We start from the raw sequence: 23,752 nt of genomic DNA, 5'->3' as shown, positions 1-23,752 counted from the left end.
GTGGTCATTGTGAGGTTGTACACCTGGGCACAGCAAATGTTATTAAGGGCTGTAGTTTAGTTGAGAATAAAAAGAGTATACCCCCTATACCTTAGAGAATGTTGTCTCATGATAAATGAAAGCAAACAGGTCAATTTTGTGTGAACTGCAAATCTTGTGAAATTATATCACAAACTGTATTGATGAAACAACAGAGTGGTTGGCACATCAACCACCTGGATTCAATCCTCCTTTAGAAGGGTGCAGACAATCAGTACCTTTGGCATGGTTACAGTAAACATTTGTAGACAAAGGACATAGCACTCAGCTGTAAAGCTTACAAAGTGCCTTTATTAGAGTCACAAAAGTGTCACACGGTGTTTTCATTGGCAGAAAAAACACTGACCAGCTGACATCCTATCCTCCCCTTCCACAGCCTTTGTGGAGCAAAAATGCATACTTTGGTGTTTGTACATAAAATCTGCCCCATGTGTATACGGACTAGCTTGAGTCCAAATGTGGGGAGGTAGATTTAGCCATACCCAAGACTATTCACTCAGCCAGAGATATACATCTTGTCAATTAAAGAAGAACTAACCCCTAGCCCCCTCCGCTGCCCCTCCTCCAAGCTCCCTCCCCACAGCATGTATTCTTTTAGAAGTCTCCCTTCTGCTGACCTGCTATAAATTTTTAGAGTTATGCAACAGAGTTCAAAGGGGTTCATCTTTCCTCTGTGTTCTCATCTTCTTCTGACAGTTGCCGATAAGGATCTTGCGGAGCATGCGCAGTAGAAACCGATTCCAGAAATAGATTGAACTGCGCATGCGCCTCCAAGACCTGTGTCACCGGTCTAACAGAAGAGTATCAGAGACAGACATTAGAACTCATAGAGCAACTTTGAACTCATAGAGCAATTCTTCAGATTTATAGCAGGTCAGCATACAGAAGACTTCTGAGAACACTATTTAATTTGGGGAGGGATAGAGGAGGGTGGAGGGGGGCTATGTGTTAGTTCTCCTTTAAGACTGAACTGGTTATGCAAAGGAGTGGATCGATTAAAGGGCTAGTAAAAAAGGTTTTTTAACATTTAAGGTTGGTAGCTGTTGACCATGCATCTACAAATAAATGTGTTCTTGGCAAAAATGTGCTATTCTATACAAGAGAAGTTTTTATTATCTAATTCTCTAGAGAATCATGAATGATATTTGCCCTCTGTTTATGTCTCTGTGTAAGAACTCAACCCATTGTATGTTACATAATTTATCTGCTGTGTAAAAATGAGCCTTCTTGCCCTGATGGTTTGCCCAATGGCTACACAGCAGCTTATTGAGAAAACTATATAAATTGCGTTTGAAGCAAAAGTTTTACCAGTGAAGGGTAAGAATATATTTAAACATTTAAGCATATAAAACACAGAGTCATTTTGCCAGCCGACAATTTATGTTATTGAGGGTAGAAGAGGCAAGGCTTGCTCTGCATGGAATCTTCACATGGGCAAACGGACAAAAAAAAAAAAAAAATCAACACAGTTACTAAATCAGCACAGTTACTGCAGTCATGCTTTTGTGCTTTTGTTATTTTATATATGGAAGTTCAGAATGAGGGCAAAGAGATTAAGCATAAGCATGGTGTTATTTTCTGAATAAGACCTTTAGTACATATGACCTTCGACTGGAAATGTGTTCTCAAGAATAATCAAGGCAGCAGACATTGGCACTATAAGAATGCTCAGAAATGCTTATCCCAAAAGAGAGATTGTGGGGTCTCTTCACTACTTACACCACTGGGCAAAACCTTTCCCAATGGAAAGACAATGAAGGTGGGAATTGTATTTGGACCACTATGGATCAATTGACAGCCCTTTTCTGTCAAAACACTGCTTGTACAATAGGCCTAGGTCTACTTGGAATAGAACTCATATGATTCCCTCTTCTGAACACAGGTAAATAACATTACAGTGTAATGGCATACTGTCCCTTTACTTCTATCTCAAAGTTTCCTGCACTAAATGCATCAATAAGATAAATAGCATGCTTTGCTGGCTATTACACAAAGTACATTAAGTAAATGGGAGCACGGAAATGTTATAAGGGTTGCCACTTAGCCGTTATTTGACCAACCTGGCCAATAAATCGCCAGTTCAGGCCAGGACTAGTATTACAAATTTACTAAAAATACTCTATATATTCCAAACTTCCCTTGCCAATTCCCATAACTTCCAACATTTGAAAATTGCAGAGGAACATATATCATGCCCATATTACAATGTGCGTTATAACAGTTTTGCGACCTGAAGGTTGATACAATTCGGGACAAAAGATGGCAACCCTAGATATGAGTGACATAAAATGTCAAAGGGAAAAAGTTAAAATTAACTAATTGTGCATTATACAATTTTTTCTTTCAATAGAATTTTAAAAAAGGAATTCCATAAAACCTAATCATTCATCTAAATGCACTTACCTTTTTGAGACTCAAAAATACTGGGGTTTCCAATCTGAGACAACAGAGGGCTCCGAATGGCAGCAGGATCAAGTTGACTTATGGGAATGTACGAAGGATAAAAATTGTTGGCTAGGTGTGGAAAACCTAAAAAATATGAAATGGTTGGGGATTTAATATCCAATAGAAAGAATGCAAGTAATACATCATCATTTATTTATATAGTGCTGACAAGTTACGCAGTGCTTTAACTTAGTTTATAATGGAGAATAAATGGTGAACAAACAACAAGGGTTTATAGAGTACAATAGTATTTGTACTAGTGCATCATATGCATTTAACAAATTTTACACAATACCTCAATTAAATAATGACAGAGCAACTTGTCTGATGTATAAAATCTTCTGTGATACAGAGTTATGTAATATGTTGCCACTAATAATAATAATAGGGAGGCACAATTGAGAAGGAACACTATATATATATAGATAAAATATATATATATATATATATATATATCAGAAAAATAAAGAGAAAACTCTAAATCCTTTTGATTTTATGGTTGACTAAATTAATACTTTAATAACTCAGTCTGTATTTTAGTTTATTAATTGCCGTTTTAAACAAAATTTTCATACTACTGCCATAAAACACTTTCTGGATTGACAAGACAAATGCTATAAGAATGTCAGAAAACAGGTGGTAACACAACAACGCAAAAGGATGCAGCCACATTTGTATTTGGAATGGAATACCTTATTCAGAAAGCTGCGAATTACAGGAAGGCCATACTTTATATCCGGCATGTCCAAAGTGCAGCCCGGGGGCCAATTGTGGCCCAATTTCAAATTTACACCGGCCCTCAGCCTCCATCATGAAATTAATAATAATGAGGCCCCCCCAGCACAGTGTGATCAGGAATCCTATAGCAGTAATATCTGGGCACATTAGTAAAATGATCTGCCACTTTGTCTATACTGCTGTGTGTGTGCTGAAGGTGTTAGCAATAGACACGTACTGGCACGTATAGATGCAATGTTTATTGCACCTTCAGCACACAGGCAGCAGTATAGACAAAATGGCAGATCATTTCACTAATGTGTCCAAATATTACTGCTACGATTACTCGATTAATGTAAATTTAATGTTAATGGTTCAAAGAATGTCGGGCTGAATGGTCGGCCCCCACACCTCACCAAATCTGGCCCTCGTTGAAAAAGTTTGGGCACCCCTGCCCTATATTGAGCCCATTTTAAGAAAGAAATTCTAATTTTAGTCAAAGCTTGAAGGGATACTGACACATTGCTTAGAATTATAGGAACACGTCAGTATCCCTTTGAGTCACAAGTGTTACTGAAAACTGTATCCTTTATTATTTAGCTATTAGAAAAAGCCTATGACTAAGACAGGTGCAGTCCGAAACGTGTCAGGCAGTGATGTGTCTACGTGTTCTTATGTAAACTTTTTCAAATAGCTAAATAATAAAGGATAAATGTTTTTAATTGAGGTGTGGTCTACAACTTTCTGGTTTTTGACCTGTGCAACTTTATTGCGACCAGCACTCAGGAGCACCAGATACTAAAGAGGGGACCAGGATAACGTGGCACGGTTGGAGTGGTCTTTTCGTTTGTTTATGGTAACTAAAAAATTTCCCTGGTAGAAACAAAAGTGGTTAACTAACCACACTAAACAGGATCAACATGCAAGATGTATGCCAAAACAGTCTAACAACAAAGACAATGGATGTTATTTATTAAAGGGATCCTGCCATCAGAAAACATGTTTTTTTTCAAAACGCTTCAGTAAATAGTGCTACTCCAGCAGAATTCTGCACTGAAATCCATTTCTCAAAAGAGCAAACAGATTTTTTTATATTCAATTTTGAAATCTGACATGGGGCTAGACATTTTGTCAATTTCCCAGCTGCCCCATGTCATGTGACTTGTGCCTGAACTTTAGGAGAGAAATGCTTTCTGGCAGGCTGCTGCTTTTCCTTCTCAATGTAACTGAATGTGTCATGTGCGACATGGGTTTTTACTATTGAGTGTTGTTCTTAGATCTACCAGGCAGTTGTTATCTTGTGTTAGGGAGCTGTTATCTGGTTACCTTCCCATTGTTCTTTTGTTTGGCTGCTGGGGGGGAAAAGGGAGGGGGGTGACATCACTCCCAACTTGCAGTACAGCAGTAAAGAGTGATTGAAGTTTATCAGAGCACAAGACTTGGGGCAGCTGGGAAATTGACAATATGTCTAGCCCCATGTCAGATTTCAAAATTGAATCAAAATCTGTTTGCTCTTTTGAGAAATGGATTTTAGTGCAGAATTCTGCTGGAGAAGCACTATTAACTGATTCATTTTGAAAAAATGTTTTTTTCCCATGACAGTATCTTTTTAAGGATTGAGTTGTGGGTTTTTTTTCCCCAAAATACTCGAATTTTTCGAGATTTATTTTACCTTGACCCTGGAAATAGCTTGAATATGAAAATACACCATCTAAGGGCGGTGGCAGATGGGGAGATTAGTCGCCCAGCGACAAATCTTCTCTACTTCGGGAGACTATTCTCCTCTAAATGCCTTCCCACCGGCAACAATACGAATCGCTGGCAGGATGGCATACGAATAGCTTCGGATATCCCAAGTTGCCTTCAGGCAACTAAAGGTGGCCATACGCTATTAGATCCACACGTTTGGCAAGGTCCTGATGCGGTCCTGGATCGCAAAAAAAAATCTAACTTGCCTGATCGATATCTGGCCGACTTTTGGCCTGATATCGATCGGGAGGACCCATCGGGAGCACCCACACACAGATCAGCTGCCAAATCAGTCTAAAGGACCAATTTCGGCAGCTTTAATCTGTCTGTGTATGGCCACCTTAAGAGCTCAGGTTACACAGCAGACAGCAGATTAGCTTTGTAAAACATAATGGTGTTACTGGTTATACACTTTATTTTTTAACCTGTGCCATATAGCCTTTTTTTCAGTTTCCTCCATTGCTACACAGCAGCTTGTTTATATGAACTATAGTAGTGTTTCTGAAGCAAACAGATCAGTTTTACCAGTGCAAAATAACAGTTGATATTTTCGATACTTTAAAACACTTTCATTTTTTGTTGTTCCTGCTCATTTAAAGGCTGCAAATATTCAGGGGGTTATTTATCGAGTTGTTTTTCCACAAAAAATTGTTTCTTTTTGAAAAATGTATTGTACCTCAAACCTGAAAATTGCAAGAATCCGAAAATACACCGTCTGAAATCTGTCGAGGTCATATAGAAGTCAATTTCAAGTTCAAGTTTTTCACCCAACTACACGATTCGAGTTTTTTTTCAAATGTTTTCGTAAATTAGAATTTAGTTGTGTGTTCATTCGAGGTCTAAAAAAGCTCACAAAGCTCTAAAATTCGACCTTTGATAAATAACCCCCCTTAATATTATCATAATAATTAAATTGGTCCCTCAAATACTCTGTATGAGATAAAATTGACCAGCTACATGTAAGAAGTTGGACAGCACCTCTCTAGGTTAATAGAATTAGTTAGGGAGTTCCTGCAGGGAAGAACAGATGCTAGAACCACTGAAAGCATGAAAACTATATGTTATGTACAGTAAGTGTTGTCTTGTATTTGAAAAGTGTTTCTAATGGAAATGTGTAGGAATAGCAGGTGCCAGAATTCTTATTAATGAATCATTATAAACACAAATGCTTACATATGTTTATGAAAAAAATAAAAAATATTTACATAAATATAACACTGGGTAACAGATGGTGACCACGATAAAGAAACAAAACATTAAAATAATCTATCAAAATATGAATGTTACAACAGGAAAACTTTCATAATGGTCATATCTTTATTATATACTATTCAAAAGTTTTAGGCACTTGTGAACAAAGCTGTAAAGCCGGGATGATTTAAAGGAACCATAACAGCAAAAAAAGTTTTGCAGTAATTAGTCTGGCGTGTTGTGCATGTGGCACTTAATCATAAATTGTAGCCCCATTATAATTATGGGTTCAATATTACAGTGGAGCAGATAGTATCAAATTCTATGGGTTTATGTACTATGAACATATTTAGCTATATAATTTTTTTTATGTTGGAAGGGTATTCATTCATTTATGTATCAACATCATGTTAACAGATGTAGGCTGGCTATTCACTTTTCATGTAAATGGTTTCTATATTAAATATAGACCTCTGGAATATTTATCAATTATGAATTGTATTTAGATATGCTTATTTAATTATAGGTGTCTGATAACATGGGAAATATTCTGTGTATTGTGTATAGTAGAATATGTCATATATATATACAGTTCTCTGTAATAATTAGCAGCCAACTTTATACACATATATATATATATATATATATACACACACACACACACACATATTAAAGCACTGCGTATCTTGACAGCGCTATATAAATAAATGAAGATGATAGACACACACACACACATATATATATATATATATATATATATATATATATATATATATACACACACACACGCTTTTTTTGCTCTATATATATATATTTTTTTTTTTTATTAATTTCTGCAATGTATGTAGGTAGATTTTTAATTCATATTTGGTTTTTATTGTACTTTCGTGTGGGCTTTTTTTAATATACCGTAAGATCTCCATAATTTGATTCAGTAATCTTTAATAATTGTATACCAACTAAAAAATATTATGTTTGTATATACTATTTATATATGTACTGCAGTATATAGACAATGTACATTTTTATAGAATGGTTTCATACTTCCCAATATTTGAAAATTGGAAAGAGGGACAAAAAGTTCTGCCACATGAAGTGCATTTTATGGCCACACCCCCTAAATACAGTGTCTATTTTACAAAATATGGCAGGTTATGGAAAGCATGAACACATTTCTGTGGGTTTTACGTGTTATTGCAGTTTTGCGAATGAAGGTGAATTGCCCTTTAAGGTGAAAGTCTCAGTTCTCCCAAGAAAACTAACTAGTTAGAAATGTATCTAAGTGCAGCTGCTGAGTATTCTGGGCTCTCTCTCCAAAAAGCCTCTTGTTTCATTAAAGGACCAGTAACAACAAAAAAAAATTTTTTTACAAAAAAAATTCGTTAGTACACATCGGAAAAAAAAACACCAAGACAAATTTCATTTTAAAATAGCAAAGACTTTATTAAGAAATAACTTACAGAAACTCCGCTTCCTGTCCTCTACAGAAAAGGCGAAAGGGCAACCATCCATTCTGCGGCGCTTGATTTCTCCTCCTGGCTATTTTACTGACTGCCTGTCCCCCAAGAAGCCCAGCCTCATCTGTCCGTTCACAACATTGGGGGAAGCGTGGAGACCAGGGAAAATCAAGTGGTCGGTGGTGTCAGCATGGGGCCCGTGGGGTCCGTCAAAACCCCCCGCGGTGCAGGCGAAGAGACTGTGTGGGCGTTGGAGGCCTCCCCAAAGCCCCAAGTGCAGAAGAGAAAGTCCTGGGTGGAGTTTAAGGCAGCGCTGGAGACATGGCCTGGGTGATGATTGCAGCGTATGCCCGGTGCCTGTGAAGTGTCCGGTTTACTTGGCCTTGTCCCTCGCAGGGAGTGACATGACTGTGTAGTTCTCTCTCCCCATAGGGCACATTGCACATAAAGAGGCCCACAGCGCCCAGCACAGTCTCTTCGCCTGCACCGCGGGGAGCTTTGCTGGACCCCACCGACCACTTGATTTTCCCTGGTCTCCAAAAGCAAGCCGGCAGTCATGCTGTTCCCCCAATATTGTGAACGGACAGATGAGGCTGGGCTTCTCTTTTCTGTAGAGGACAGGAAGCAGAGTTTCTATAAGTTATTTCTTAATAAAGGCTTTGCTATTTTAAAATTTAATTTGTCTTGGTGGTTTTTTTTTTCGATGTGTACTAACGAATTTTGTTTTCATTTTTTTTGATGTTACTGGTTCTTTAAGATTTAGAAACTTTATAGCTCTGGCATCAATGCAGAAGATCAAAGAGAAACTCTGGACATTACTGGAACTGCATGCCTAGCTGTCTTGATTGGGAAGAAATGGGACAGTTGGGAGCTATGTGGTTTTGGTAAGACAAGGTATAATCTGGAGAATGTTAGCAATTTGTTTCAAGGTTATACAGAATAAAAATATTATCAAAGAGAAAAAAAAAACTCTTAATAGCATGGCCCCTCCAGAGTCCTCTATCCCCATCCCAAAGCCAGGTCTTGGCTTCAACTGCGCATGTTTGTGCTGGGAGATTGCAGAGAAGAGGACTTGGAAGTATTGCAAGATGGAACTACTAACTCTACTGCCCTACTCTGCATTTTTGGAACCAGGTACACAAAACAGTGAATGTTTAGGGGATTCCAAGCAATGTCCCAAGTATGTATGTATATTAAATATAACTTGCTGGCACCACTGGCCACAGTCGAACTGGACCGATGGGAAAAAAACCTGGTGGGCCCTGGCCCTTGTGGGCCCACTGACCCAGACCAGCTCCATGTCTGACACCTTGTGTGCTGCCCCCTGACCTCCCCGCTGGCTCCGATCGTGGCTGCGAGAAGAGAAAACCAGGTATGCATCAGGAACGGGAGGTGTGTTACAGCTAGGCTGGGGGCTGTAACCCCAGTGGTCCCCAAATTACCCAGTCTGATGCTGCCACTGGCCATCAGTCTTAACGAAATACCCATATAATCTGTAGACATGGTTTATCCAAAGGTGTGGAAAGAAGGACGCAACTGCAGGGTTCCTGCTAATGTGCTATTTATTAGCCACACAACATGTTTCGGACAGCATGTGTCCTTTCTCCTTTCTTTGTCCCTTTCTGCTGTCCGAAACATGTTGTGTGGCTAATAAATAGCACATTAGCAGGAACCCTGCAGTTGCGTCCTTCTTTCCACACCTTTGGATAAACTATATCGTTGTTTGCGGTGCTAAAACGGAGCACCTGTGGAATATTGTAAGGACTTTGATTTTTCTCACATTGTGTATATATCTTCACTCTGTTATAATCTGTAGACATGGTTAAAATGTGCATCTGTATTAACACAGTCTGTACTCGGCCACCTGCAACTTCATTCATCTTTGTCAATTTAATACTCATAAATGCTATCATGTTTCTTCATGAAATTAAACAAGGCAAAATAAGATTACCAAGGACATCGGTCAACAACCATGCAAGAGATTTTAAAGCAAACAATTTATTTAAGTAAAAAACAACATTATTAATAGATCAAACATTAAATGAATTAAGCTACCCACAAATGCTTGTTCAGTAATTTCTCTCTCTGATGGAGAGATAGATAGATAGATAGATAGATAGATAGATAGATAGATAGATAGATAGATAGATAGATAGATAGATAGACATATATACACATACATACATACAGACACACGCACACATATATCATGGCTATACAGTGTTGTTGAAATGTGGTTGACATGTAATTTTGGTAAAACTATACAAGTTAAATAACTACAGGAGTTTAACTGCCTAAGTTAATAGCTGATCTTTGAATGTTTTTTTATTTTTTTACCATGTACCCACTCTCCAGTGTAAGCAATCCCAATGCAGTGCTGCTACTGCCATGAAGCATGGTAAAAAAAAAAATCTCTTGTATCAGCAATGATGAGCTACTTCAAGTCTTCTTTAACCAAAGTCAGTCATAGAGATACAGATGAAGAGGAGATTAACTAGATAGGTGTGTAGATCCTCAAAGATCTGCTTATAAACTGACTTTTTAATTCTGAAAATAAGCCAAAACAGATTTCAATGCAAAGCTTTCAAATTCATATGAGCTCCAAGTTTGTATGATGAAGAACTACTCAACATTGCCTGAAAAGAGAAAGACTTGGTGGCGTACATCTACTTCTATTGAAAATAACAAGACAGAATTCCCCCTCTAACAGGCATTTATTGTATGAAAAACCTTACACAGCCTAATATTGCTCACTACTGGGAACTTACAGGGCAATAACAGTATAACTGCCTTGCAGTGCTCTGGTCCAAAAATTTAATTTTTACCAGGGTACTATCTGCAGGGTGTACCTGTGTTTGGGATGGATTATTTGGGGTATTCCAGCTTCAGTTCAAAAACATACAAACACTGATAACTATGCCAAGATTGTATAAATATAAAACAGTAGTAATAACCACCTCTCCTGGTTAATGAAGGAAGTCAAGATCTGCCAACGTCTATCTAAACATGTCCTCTACCTGCTTTATATCCACACTTCTGCCTTACACTTTATTTTCTGTCACTCATTGCATGACAGAACCTGAAGACATAATTCCATATAAACTAAATATGTTGGTCAATACTAGAAGTGAAAGTGCACTTACATGCAGCATATTTGTTTACCATTCAATTAAAATATTATGATCCAAACTCAAATCAAGAACATTTCATTTATATACTGCATAGATTCCCACATATCCAATAATGTAACAACAGCATTTGCAAGAAATGTCATTTTTACTTGCTATGCGAACAGGTAAAAATTAAAAAGAAAAAAAAGGGGGGGGGGAAGAGAAATGAAGACTAGAATTTTCTTCTAGAAGTGTTTTTGTTTCCGCTTACTAAAAATAGCAATTTATATTCTGCAGAAACATGGAGAAGATACAGACAATGAACTGCTGCGCCGCAACCAATAAACGGTTTATATTTGAGTTAGTACGTATTACTACAGTTTGGCTAATGTATGTATGTTGATGTATATGATTGTCACCTTTCCTGGAAAAAGGAGAAAAAAAAAAAATACCAGCCTTCCTTTATTTCTCTCTCTCTGCCCGAAACCTAAACATTGGGATCATGCCTTATTATTAAATGCCAGATGGCAACCCTATTTATGAAACATTTCAGTTGGTAGAAGAATGATAGTGGGCAACTAGATGTAGTAGTACCATTATTTGCAGAAGGAGACCTCTGCACTCTACTCTATTTCAAAGACCAGAGAAATACAGGAGCGTAGTGACGGCAGAGAGCAGACCTGATCCACTGCTTCACAGACAGAGAATGGTTTGTATAATACTACCAGGTCACATGGCAAGATACATTTTCGGTGCCAATTAAATGTATAACCCCCCTCATCACATAGCAAATAAATATATAAATTCCACATTTAATATCCAGACACCACATGAAAGGACAAAACCAGTGCCATTTCCATGTTTATTACCCTAGAAGTGTGGTGACTGGAAACAAAATGGCAACATGTTGTTCCTTTAATAGGAACCCAGGAATTGCAATTTTCAGCAAACAAAAGCACCAACCTGGGGTTCAATTTGTCTGCCGATGCTTAAAATGGTAACTCCAAATGAATAGACCTTTCCTGTTCCTTTAAGTTATTTGACTCCTTGTTTTGTACTCATTCATCATGTCTGTACACTGCAGGTTAAAGTGCACCCATACTCATCTATTGTCACTTTCTGGGCTGCAACTCTACAATTATGTGAAGAACATCTACAGGAAACAAGTCCTTGTAAATAAATGGTAAAACAGATGGTAAATAAAAAGATTTTATCACTACGAACACTAAACAAATTTACACCTTGACAGTAACCCATGGATACATTCAAAGAAGGAAATTCCCAATGCAAAGCCAAAAATTTGTAATCTAACTAGTATTAAGTGGGGTCTGGGTGCACATGCCCCAGACCTACAGCTCAAGGTCAAGGTTCCCCAAGGTTACCTATAAAAAGTTTTTGTTGTTTTAGGAGTAGGTGGCTAAACAAATCAAACAGAAATTGGTTATCATGGGTTACTACCATTTTCATTTCAAAAACATTTTCTTGTATCATAATTTATTTATATAACACCAGCAAGTCAAAATGTGTTACATTAATTTATAACAAACAGGGGGTCTTCTTATAATTCAACAAAGGATTAAAGAATACAATAGGATCATAGGGCCCTGTACACAACAGCTTACAATCTAACAAAAACACACAAATCATTTTTAATCTTTCTACTGGCCAAATCAGAAATGTTTTAAGTGCATTTAAGCAGACTCAGATTTGTGGGCAGGTCACAAAGGTCCAGGCTTAGGGTGGCAAAGTATGAGAGGCAACATGCCACCAACATCTGAAAGAAGACTGGGTGGGAGATTTTAACAGTTGTTTGAATCTCCAAACATTTGAAAAATGGAAAGAGGGACAAAAAGATCTGCCATGCGCAGAGTTACAAAATCAATTCATCCATCCATTTTACAAAATTTGGCAGGTTATAGAAAGTTTAAAAACAATTCTGGGGATTTTAGGGTCATGTTTTATGTGTTATTAAAGTTTTGCTAATGAAGGTGAATTGCCCTTTAAGCTGAAAGTATCAGTTCTCCCAAGAGACCTGCTTATCTTAGTAACATTTGTATCTTTGCTTATCTTTAATAGTTATAAATGTATCTAAGTGGCTTTTTGACAACAAAACGTTGCATCGTTCCTGGCATTCGTGCAGGAGATCAAAGGGAAACTTGGGACATTTCAGTAAGAAACCAGGACTATGGGCTGAGATGCCAAAACTGGATAGTTTATGAAACGCTTTGAGGATTTGGTGGCAGGTTTTGGATTGTCACACTCTCAGCACTATGCATACCTGCAAATCTCTCACTTGTTACGTTCTCATTCCTCAAAAGCTGCGGATACAAATTACAATACTGGAATGTCCCATCTTTGTGGTAAAGCGTGGAACGGTAAAGGTGTTATTTCGGACTGCTATCGGCAACTACTCCAGCTGCCTGAAGACTTTAAATTTTCATACATGTTGAAATGGGAGGATGAGCTCCAACTCCAAATTTCCCCGCAACAATGGTGTAAGGTTTTAGCTGCTGCTAGGGGAGCCACCAGTTGCACCAACCATGTAGAAACGCACACCAAAATCACACACAGGTGGTACCTCACCCCGCAACGTATTGCTTCCATGAATCCACAGTATTCCCCACAATGTTGGCGTCAATGTGGGCATCTCGGGACGCTCTTGCACATGTGGTGGCACTGCCCTGTTGTTAGACCATTTTGGTCAGCGATTTTTGACCTCCTGAAGACTCGATTGGGATATACATTACCTTTTCAGCCCCAGTTAGCCCTTCTTCAACTTTTTCCTCCGCACCTTGCTGGACTGAACCGTAAGCTTCTATTTCATGTATTTAACGCTGCGGCTACTCTGATAGCACAAACCTGGAAGCAGTCGGAGACTCCTACCATCCAGCACCTGCTCAAGCAGTTAGATATTAGGGAGTCAATGGAGCGGTTGGCAGCGGGGTCACCGGAAGACAAAACTAGATGTGCGCAAATTTGGGATGACTGGCACTCAGTGCAACTATTGTAACGGTGTTTCAGTCTCATGCAGTTAGCTTATCCGTTATCCTGAATGTTTGTGCTCCTTTCCAGTATATTTTATAACCTGGGAAACTGTCCATATACCATGTACGACTTATTTTATTTCATTTTATTTTACTTTCTTTTGTTTTATCATGATTTTTCTTTTCTGTTCTTTCCTTGCATTCTCCTTGTTTAATGTGTAAAGTGCTTGTGAAGATTCCACCTGATTATGTCGTGAGTGTTATTGACCTATGTATAATTTCTCAATATGTACACTTTGACTCTTGCTTTTTCACAATAAACTTGTAAGTTTAAAAAAAAAAAAACTGGATAGTTTGGAGGTATTGAATAGGTGAGTGAAATGTGAGCAGCCTATGGGCACACCAGTTTTAAAATTAGCCCTGCAACTATTAGCACAGTATGCAGAAGCCACTCCCCAGATAGACCCTGTGCTTGAGGTTTACATATAGGGAGGGGTTTATTATACAGGAAAGTAAATGGTTTATCTCCCTTCTCTTCCCGCTACTTCTCATTTGGCCCCCTACTGCTCCATGAATCTTTGCAGGGACAGGAATTCAATCCAACTATGTTTAAGCTACAGCGGGAAGTCTGCTGTTGCATTTTTTTTTTTTTTTTACTAGAGAACTTTAACAAAAACTATGCATTCATCCCAAATGTTCCCCTATATTGGCCTTCAGACTGAGGATTTAAGAAGCTCACTCCAATCCTCAAATTACTCCCCCAGCTTCACAATTTGAAAACCTGTGGCCTATAATACTGAATGACAAAATACTCAGAATGCTTGAAAGCTGGAGTTTTCTGGATAAGGGGGCTTTCTATAAAATGGATCACAATGCCTCGATGCTACAAAACACCATTCAAACATAGTTTTGCAATCTTATACTTGCCTAAAATTAGTTGCCTAAAATTACATCGAAAATGGAGAATTATTTGATTAAATAGGACACTAATGAAAAAGGCAGTTCTGTTTTTCGGGGCTCTCTCAACAACGTGCTGCAGGAAAATAGATCCGACTGCAGCTGCACGTCTTCCACTGGTCTAGCAGTTTTGTTATTTGAGATTGGGAGTTGTAAACTCAGAAGATGTACTAGTAGAATTTTGATCACTGCGGGTAAGTACTGGAAATCAAAATGCTGTGTGTTCGTTCCATAGTTCATAGGCGGATAGCAACTGGTAGTGGTGTAACTATGGGGGCCTAGGTCACCCAGCAATTTTTTCCCCCTGGCCGATATCACAGGTGACTTGTGGTGTGACAGATATTGCAGGTCACCCGCAATACAAAAAAAACAATTCTGGGTGACCCTTGAGTCACAGGCAGTTCTAGACATTACTCCACCACACTGGCAGAAAAAAACATCAGCCGGATTAGAGTTAGTGGATACACAAGCAATAAGGTAGTAATAAAAGACATTAACAACATAATTTAATTATTATCCTGCAAAACCTCAAACGCAGCTCTATCTCTCAACAATTTTCTCACTACACTCCAGTTCAGCTACAAAACCCTGCAGAATATACAGGGGGGAAAAATAGTTTTATAAGCCCCTACCCAGACTTTGGGGCATCCCACCCCGGCTGCAAGTAAATTTGAATTCAGCACAGCACAATGTCCCATGGGTGCCTTACACCCTGGTTCGACACTGCAGTCAAAAAATCCTTACAAGTGGCTTTTCTTTTTGGTAAGTGTTTACTACAGGTAAGAGATCACAGCCTGTGATGTGGAACTTTCTCTTTTTGACCCACACGTCTCTTCTGTCATAAAAAAAAAAAAAAGCACCATCATGTTTTTATATAATGTGCATTTTTCCAATATTGGGACTCTGGTCCTATTCATGTGGAGTATGGGGCCATCAAGCCTCTCCTCTACTACTTTGGGTTGGCAGTTGGGAATGTTTAGCCAGAAAGAATGAGGGCAACGTACTGCTCATGACCCTTTCATCACTCATTTACATATTACAAAATGTCGTCAGCCAATAACCAAAAAAGGGACTTACATCACCCGACTCTCCTTGACTACATTAGGTTGGGTGAAAAAGTGCTTTACCCATACCTCCCAAAATCTGGAAAATAGAGAGGGACAAAAAGATTTGCGGAGTGCAGCAAAAAAAAAAATATATTTTTCCCCCCAAATCTTTCTTTATTGTTTTCAAAAGGGGGGGGGTACAGCGAAAATGTATGGTCATACCCCCTAAATACCACATCCATTTTACAAAATTTGGCAGGCTATGGAAAGCTTGAACAAATTTTTACGGTTTTGCTAATGAATGTGAATTGCCCTTTAAGCTGCAAGTCATTGTTTCCCCAAGAGAACTGTTAATCTTAAAAATTTACTATTTGTAGATTTGCTTATTATAAATAATTACAAATGTATCTAAGTGCAGCTGCCACATATCCTGGACTCTCTGCCAAAAGCCTCTAAGTTTTAGTTTATTTTACTTGCTGTTCAGTACAGGAGATCTAGGAGAAAGTAGTGACATTTCAGTAACAAGGACTGCGGGTTGAGATGGGAGATATGCATAGCATACCCTGACAGTGTTAAGCAGCCACCAGGCCTGGACTAGCAATCTGTAAATTCTAGCAAATGCCAGAGGGGCTTCTGCAAGATGCCATAGACATCAACACTTTTTTGGCCTGTGGGGGGCTGTTTGGGCCTCTGTAATTGAAACGTCAGGGACTATTTTGAATTTCAGTCCAGACCTGACAGCCACTACACAGAAATGTTATTTGCAGTGTTCCTGATTGGTGTCCACCTATTACTACCCATTACAGCATTCTACTGCAAAGCATGGGAAACATTATGCAACTGAACACTTGCCCACAGGTAAAAGTAAACAGTATAAATAAAACATTTTATACAACTGCTAAAATTATCCCTGAAGTTACTTATGTCCATTCTGTGTCAAGAGATTTATACAAATGCAGTGCATCTTTAACAGTTGCAAAAAAAAACAAAAAAAAAAACTTTTTTTTGCATAACCAAAAAAAAATGTATCAGAATTGAATTCTCCTCCAGGTCTGTTAAATTAGCTATCTTTTGCTACATTGTCCCAGGACTCAGAAGCAGACATGCAAGAAATATAAACAGCCAGACAAGACAGTTACTTGCAATAGCAACTACAGTAACAACCAAACATTTTCATCGGTTTCAACGTTAACACATATTGAAAAGTTGCTTTAATTATGCAAAAGTGTTTTTGGGTGGAGTTCCCCTTTAAATCCTAAAAGGGGTTTCCACAGGAAAATGCTTTAAAAAAAATTGTACTTGGCCACTTGCAGCCAGTTTAGAACTAGTATTTTATATGTTACATGTTAAATTATATTTTGCTATTTCTGTGTACAGACCTACAAAAAAATATGCACACACACAAATCGAACAAAAAGAAGAGACAAATAAAGATTAATTAATAAACTAATAGATATGAACACATAATTAGTAATAATGCATGTTCACTATTTATGAAAAATGTGGGACAAAACATGTATTACTGAGTATTTTTACAAATTACATTTTTTATCCAAAGTTTTCCATTTTATACTTTTTTTGTGTTAACTTGTTTATAGAAAGTCACCCAGCATTTATTAAAAAAGTCACTTTAAACATAAAAAATATATAAAAAGATTCCTAAAGACATGATGTATACTTTCATGTATATTGTGATGTAGAATATTAAATATTTTTCTGGGGTAACTTCAAGATGCAAAAAAGTGATTTTTCTAACAGTACAGTGTCAACAAAAACTTTTTTTTTTTCCTTTCTCTAGATGCTGGATAAACTAAAAAATGTAAACCTACACATATTACACAACAGTCATGAATACCTTGTAGCTTATATCCTAATACATGGTGCTCAGTGAAGTCATCTGTTATATTAAGTACATAAGCATGTAATTTATCAGATGACTTACCAAAACTTGTGTCTTACAATAAATAAAGTGCCCCCCTATTGTAACATATGAGGATATTAGAAGCCCCTTTTTTTTTTAGAAAAGAAAAAGAAACCCCACCAATTGTTATGATTCTAAAATTGGCCAGAAATACTGCAACGTGATTTATTACACTTGTTTACTGACAACAATTCATAGAGAGTTGTAATAGAATTAATAAAGTGCTAGTGCTGCTATAAATTCATCCATAATTAGAAAAATTCATGGATTTAAGTAAAGTGCTGTGCAATAAATTAGAATATTAGGCCCCAAAGAAAAAAATTCAATTAAAAATATATATAGAAAAATGACCAACTTTAGGTAGTGGGTTAGCAATTGAAGTCACAATCCATAAATTTAGATTACAGAAAATAGAAAAAATAGATGGTGGAGTTGTCCCATAAACTAACTGCCTGATTTTTTCTAAAGCCTGGGACACCACAAAGATAAGGCAGGACAGGGTAACCGGGGCTGTGGCCTTGGTATTTAACTTGCCCTAAGTGTTATTGAGAGGCTAGGTATCCCTAAAAAGCCACAAACCGTCGGTCCCTTAGAAAGGAAGGAAGATTGTAAGAGGTTGTATAGAATAAAGAAGGATTAGACCCCGTGCTCTCTTGCCCCCACTTCCGTTGAAAAACCCAGCCCAAATATTTCCTATAGATCGATTTAGCAAAATTTCAATTTGACCACAAGAGGATCGCTAAAAACGCCGACGTACGTTTCGCTGAATAGCTTTGTCAAGGCGAGAATCTATTATATTAGAAGCCCCCACGCAAATAAATCTTTGGCGGGCCCAGCCCAAGCAGTCTCTCCATCCCTCAGCTACTTCTCCCAGCTGCCCGCTTGCCACTCTTTTGCAGCAGGGCAAAACTTAGGCTAAAGTGGCTTCCATGAAGCAGACCTATATGGTTGTTACGTCACTGGCCTTGTGCCTTTATATGGTCATGGGGCTCCTCGGTGACTTATACCATCCTTATATTTTACAATAGGGGTACATTATTAACTTTATAATGTTGCTTACTGATGCATCAGTTATAATTGGTGTTTCGATGCAATTCGTCACATGACTCACTGAAACTTGTTTATTATAAGATATAAAATATCTCTTCGTAAAGCGTGAGGATATTAGGAGTTCCATTACCTGTATTAAAGCACTCAGCCCTCATATCACGCTTTATATGGTCATGGAACACCTCTGTGACTTCTAATATCCTTAAATTTTACAAAAGGGGGTACATTCAGATTAATATCTTCTAGAGCACTAAGAATAGCCCTCCTCCTACCCCCTCCCCAAAAGGCAAGTGCACAGAGCAGTTTTTTCACATGCACCAATTGTGGGAAGAAAGGGTTACCCTCCCCCACCACTAGATTTAACTGTATTACAGAAACCAAGAGAACAGTGCCAGGAGCATACTGAGCTACCAATATTAATAAAGATTAACAGCTTACCTGGGTGGGAGTGTAAACTGAGAGCTGTTGGTAGGTATTTTGTTGTCGGTAACTGAGAAGGATGCCCAGTAGTTGACACAAGACGGCCAGTATCACCAGCAACTCCACCTCGGACTCCCTCCATAGGAAGCCCAGGTGGAGGCATGTGTACAAACTCCCGGCCATCCATTCTCACACCACTCTCTTGATCCACGCCATGATTCACAGGATATGCATAACCCTGGAGAAAGATGCACAACATTTTAAATAAAATCGTAATAGCTGCAATGTCAAAAATTATCAAAAATATTAAATATGCCTAATCAGTAGCAATTTACTAGAACCTTTGTGTTAACACTGAGGAGAGATGTACATTTAACGGATTAGGACAAGTGGCGATTGATTTGCCTGTCTTGTTTCCCCCCCCCCCACAAACATGCCACTGTGGCAAATAACTATTGCAGATCTGCTCCAATATTAATTGAAAAAAAGCTCTGTGGTGTTATAAATCGGCAACATTATGAATAAAAAACAAAACTCCTCTCTGAATTTTTAGGTATAAACCACATCCATTTCAATTGATTTGGAAGGGATTTGTAAATATTTTTTTTTTTTTAATTTTAAAATGACGCATGGCTACGTGTGCCATTACCTTTGCATGCCCATGAAATTCTTTAACTACTCCAAATTATGGTTAATCAATTACAAATATGAACCACCTGCAGCAAATAAAAAAATAACGGACTTTGGAGAGGATTGTCTGTATGGCAGGGCAACACAGCACTGAAAACTGCAACGCTGGATCGCTGTGCTCTTGGGTTTGATACCAACCAAAGGATATTTGAACTTTTACCTCCTGCCTACCCCCCTCCACCCCCAATTGCTGGTTAATTGACTTCAGATGAAAAAAACCTTAGCATGTTATGATGTGTTGTCTACTGCACACAGATTAACCCCTCCTGCATTCATGTATAATATGGATCTTCAAATACCTACAGAATTTTCATGAAAATATACAGAAAACTGCGATTACAAAAAAAGAAATCAATCAAAAGGTGTAAATATATTTTAATACAAAACACTTCAGGATGAAGATTTATCCAAGAATGTTTGAGGAGAATATAAATATGTGAGGGTCACACCCCCTTACGCTGTTCATATTTGGAATAATATGGAGCAGATCTATTTTCATCCAAGATTTATCTTTGGGAAGAAAATGAATGGAACCTGGGCATACCAGTGTCCCTTAAAATTCTAAAAAAAAAAGGCAAATATTCTAGGTACTAACCAATGAAACATGGCTGTCCGTATAAACAATTCATTAATACTGTTCAGTTGAACATAAGCTGCCCACCTCATATATTCCACAGAAATTTATTTTTTTAAAGCACAACTTTTTAATTAACCAGCCCTAAATGCAATGGAAGCAAAATAAGTAATGGTCTATAGAACAGGTCACAGAAGTGGAAAATAGCAAAGAGAACGTGTGTGCGATAACAGAATGAAGGACAGGCGCGTATTTGTGTAAGATTTCGCGCAATGGATGTACACAGGCGCGTATTTGTGTAAGATTTCGCGCAATGGATGTACACAGGCGCGTATTTGTGTAAGATTTCGCGCAATGTTCCTAAACTGGGGGGAAAAAAAAGAATATCGCGGCTGTTGCGGAGGCTACGGCCACAAGTATAGGGAAGCTGTGTGTAACGTAGAAAGAGGGGAACTGGCACAGAGTTAAAATGGCTGAATCCCTGTTTTTAATTAAACCGCTAGAACAGGTCTCCCGTAGCCACTAAAAGTGTCCTTTCTCTGCAGTTGTAGGAAGCCCTCCTCCTCCTCCACAGCACAGTAGCATTATACACACGTTGTGGAGGACTGTCGCACTGTCGCACTGTCGCAAGACGGTTTTCATGGGGAATTATCACCAGTCCTCCTGACGCATCTTTTTACCTTAAGTTGCTCCGCAACTCACTCTAGTGTCATTTCTTTGCGCTTCTGAACGTGGAATATCCACAGTCGGTGGTTTATAAAACATCCAGAACAGCTTGGTTTTGTTTTCTTAACCAGGTAGAAATTGTAGCTCGAGCCCTTAACATCCAAGTGCCATGCCCACTGCCATAGTCCGATGCCTCCTAACCCGAATCCGAAGAAAAGACATCTTACACCCCCCAACAACGCGCTCAGATTTAGTAATGAAACAAGCATTGTGTCCCTAGATACGCCTCTTCTGGGGCTGTCCAACCAGCGAGCGCATAGTAAACGTACGATTGGGCGACGGCCGCGTCAATCAAACGCATGTAAACACTTTGGCCCACAGCCATTCCTATAAAGCCAGTTACGGACTAGGGGCTGCGAAGGTTTCAAGGCCCCCCTAGGAAGCCTGAATGATCTAAACGGGTAATGAGAATATTTTGAGTTGGTTTCAAGGCTACCCTCGGCCTGACATCCAAGAGAGGTGATTTTTTTTTTTTGTTTGTCTTCAGAAGATCCTAAATATGTAAACGTCGTTAGACGCTACAGCTGATTGGGCAGAAGCGCTTCCACCCTTAGCAGAGTATAAACTGTATTCATTTACTTCTTCTGGCCGCTGTGTATGATGAATAGGCGACTTAGACACTTATCCTTGGACTCTGTACGGAACATTAAGGCTCTGGGGCTGTTAAGATGGTGGAAAATCATTTGTGTGAAGGGCAGCAAGGCTGAAACGTACAGTGGAAGCCATTGATACATTCTGTTCAATCTCACAGCCGCATATACACACACGGGACTCCACGGGTTCCTCATGAAACTCACCCTGGCCGGGCTGTGTCATATTATTAAGCTTTACTTTGTCAGGAGAAGTCGCTGTGTCAATAAATAGGAATGGCAGAAACGCAGGAGAGGAGGCCAGGCCTGTTTATATGTCTCTATAGTCCCCCTGGTAAAACTTACAAGTCGTTTTTAGAAATAAGGCCAATATGATGTTGCTTTATAAATACCGCCTAAATGTGAATATCAAATATATATTTATTATAAAGACTGCTCGAAATCATAACCGTTTCAAGTCGCCCTCGACCAAACCCATAACGGTCGGTTTTAAGGCCCCCGTCGATAGAGAATCAGGAGGATGGAAAGCAAGAAAGTAACAGAGACAGGGAGAGAAGAGAGGAGGAGAGCGGCGGGTGGGGACGGGGAAACGACGGTTGAGAGAATGTTGTGTGGCAGGTCCTGGGCAGCGTCAGGCGAACATGATCTTAAAGAAGCCCGTATGACGTTAATGTTCTTTTTTATGTTTGTCCCCTTAGGCTCAGCAGCTGCACTTGTGTTTGGATGGACTATTTTCATTTCTTTTACAGTGAGCTGGTTTATCAGCTTATGTATTACGGAAGAACTGAGGCATGTCTGCAATTAATGAGAGGATTCTTTCGGGCAAGTGAGCACATGCCCAGTCTGTAATGCAATTTATGTCTTGTTAGCAACTTCACCGTGTGTCTCTAGTGTGGATTCTTCATACAAGTAATCGTGCCTGTATCACATTACTTATGTATATTGTATCGTTTCTGCTCTTATCTATGGGGTTGCAATAAAATGTTGAGTATAAAATCTTGTTTCGTAATGTGTGTGTAGAGAAGTACATGTGTATGTCTGTAGAGAAGTACATGTGTGTGTTTGTGTAGAGAAGTGTGTGTGTAGAGAATATACATGTGGGTGTGTGTAGAGAAGCACATACGTGTACTTCTCTACACGTATGTACTTCTCTACACACACCCACGTACATACGTGGGTGTGTGTAGAGAAGTACATACGCGTGTTTGCGTAGAGAAGTACATACGTGTGTGTAGAGAAGTACGTGTGCGTAGAGAAGTGTGTGTGTGTAGAGAAGTGTGTAGAGAAGTACATGTATGTATGTGTGTAGAGAAGTACATACTTGTGCAAATAAAACATAAAAGGGTTTGTCTCCCAAAAAACAATTCTTGCATAAAGAATTAAAATGTAGTTATAGGGGCTTTTAAAGTTGGTTCTAAATGTAATTACTATTAAAAGCAGTATCTGACCCCAACAATGTTCCAAGTGACTTGTATAAAAAAATAAGCTGGAGGAGGCCAGACTCTTGTTAGACCTGGAGAACAGAAACCCTGCTCATCACATTAGTTACATTTGCCTGGAAAGTTGCTTAGAGTTCCTTTTTTTGAAATGCGGCATTCCTTTATCTCCTGGAGGTGCCTGGCTTGTGAGAATTCATCCTTTACCTGAGACTAATGGCAGCCGTTACTGCAAAGGTACATGGAGCATTGGCTCAGCTGCTTTCAGCCTGCGTTGCATGCAGGTATACAGAGCAGAGATCTGCCAAAAAATGTGAAAGCAGGCATTTTGGGCCTAACCCTGCTCCATGTAGCTGCACTCAACAGAAGCTGTACTTTTTAGTGCAAATTAATGGAGTGGGGGAAGAGAGCGGATCTGCCTCTCTCCACTTGGGATGTCGCGGACTGTTCGCCCGCGAACTAATTCGCGCGAACATCGGCTGTTCGCGTCCGCCGAATGTTCGCGAACGTCGCGCGACGTTCGCCAATTTGGGTTCGCCTTAGCTGGCGCTTATTTTTGACCTCTCACCCCAGACCAGCAGATACATGGCAGCCAATCAGGAAGCTCTCCCTCCTGGACCACCCCCACACCCCCTGGACCACTCCCCTTC

General features: G+C 39.0%; 1 protein-coding gene and 1 long non-coding RNA gene across 5 annotated transcripts in view; one reads left to right on the top strand and one right to left on the bottom strand.

Annotated features, from left to right (window-relative positions):
* LOC108701499 (trinucleotide repeat-containing gene 18 protein) overlaps window positions 1-21,255 on the bottom strand; it is a 109,445-nt gene extending 88,190 nt beyond the window's left edge. For 3 of the 4 annotated variants that reach the window (XM_041577483.1, XM_041577485.1, XM_041577486.1), the window contains exons 1-3: window positions 21,031-21,255; window positions 19,105-19,324; window positions 2,443-2,568 (exon numbers count right to left, since the gene is read on the bottom strand). In XM_041577483.1, the coding sequence (XP_041433417.1) occupies window positions 2,443-2,568; window positions 19,105-19,273 (295 nt within the window). In that variant the 5' untranslated portion in view covers window positions 19,274-19,324; window positions 21,031-21,255. Of the gene's footprint in view, window positions 1-2,442; window positions 2,569-19,104; window positions 19,325-19,735; window positions 19,953-21,030 lie in introns of those variants that run through there. The other variant, XM_041577484.1, reaches the window with a different exon arrangement.
* A 129-nt stretch (window positions 21,256-21,384) lies between these two features.
* Window positions 21,385-23,297, top strand: LOC108701500. The gene is made up of 2 exons (XR_001933189.2): window positions 21,385-21,535; window positions 22,365-23,297. It is a non-coding gene; the product is annotated as an uncharacterized LOC108701500 (long non-coding RNA).
* The last annotated feature ends 455 nt before the right edge of the window (window positions 23,298-23,752 follow it).

The sequence above is a fragment of the Xenopus laevis genome, chromosome 9_10L (genome assembly GCF_017654675.1).
Source record: "Xenopus laevis strain J_2021 chromosome 9_10L, Xenopus_laevis_v10.1, whole genome shotgun sequence".
In the NCBI taxonomy this organism is placed as follows: domain Eukaryota; kingdom Metazoa; phylum Chordata; class Amphibia; order Anura; family Pipidae; genus Xenopus; species Xenopus laevis.
This window is presented reverse-complemented; position numbering and strand designations above follow the sequence as displayed.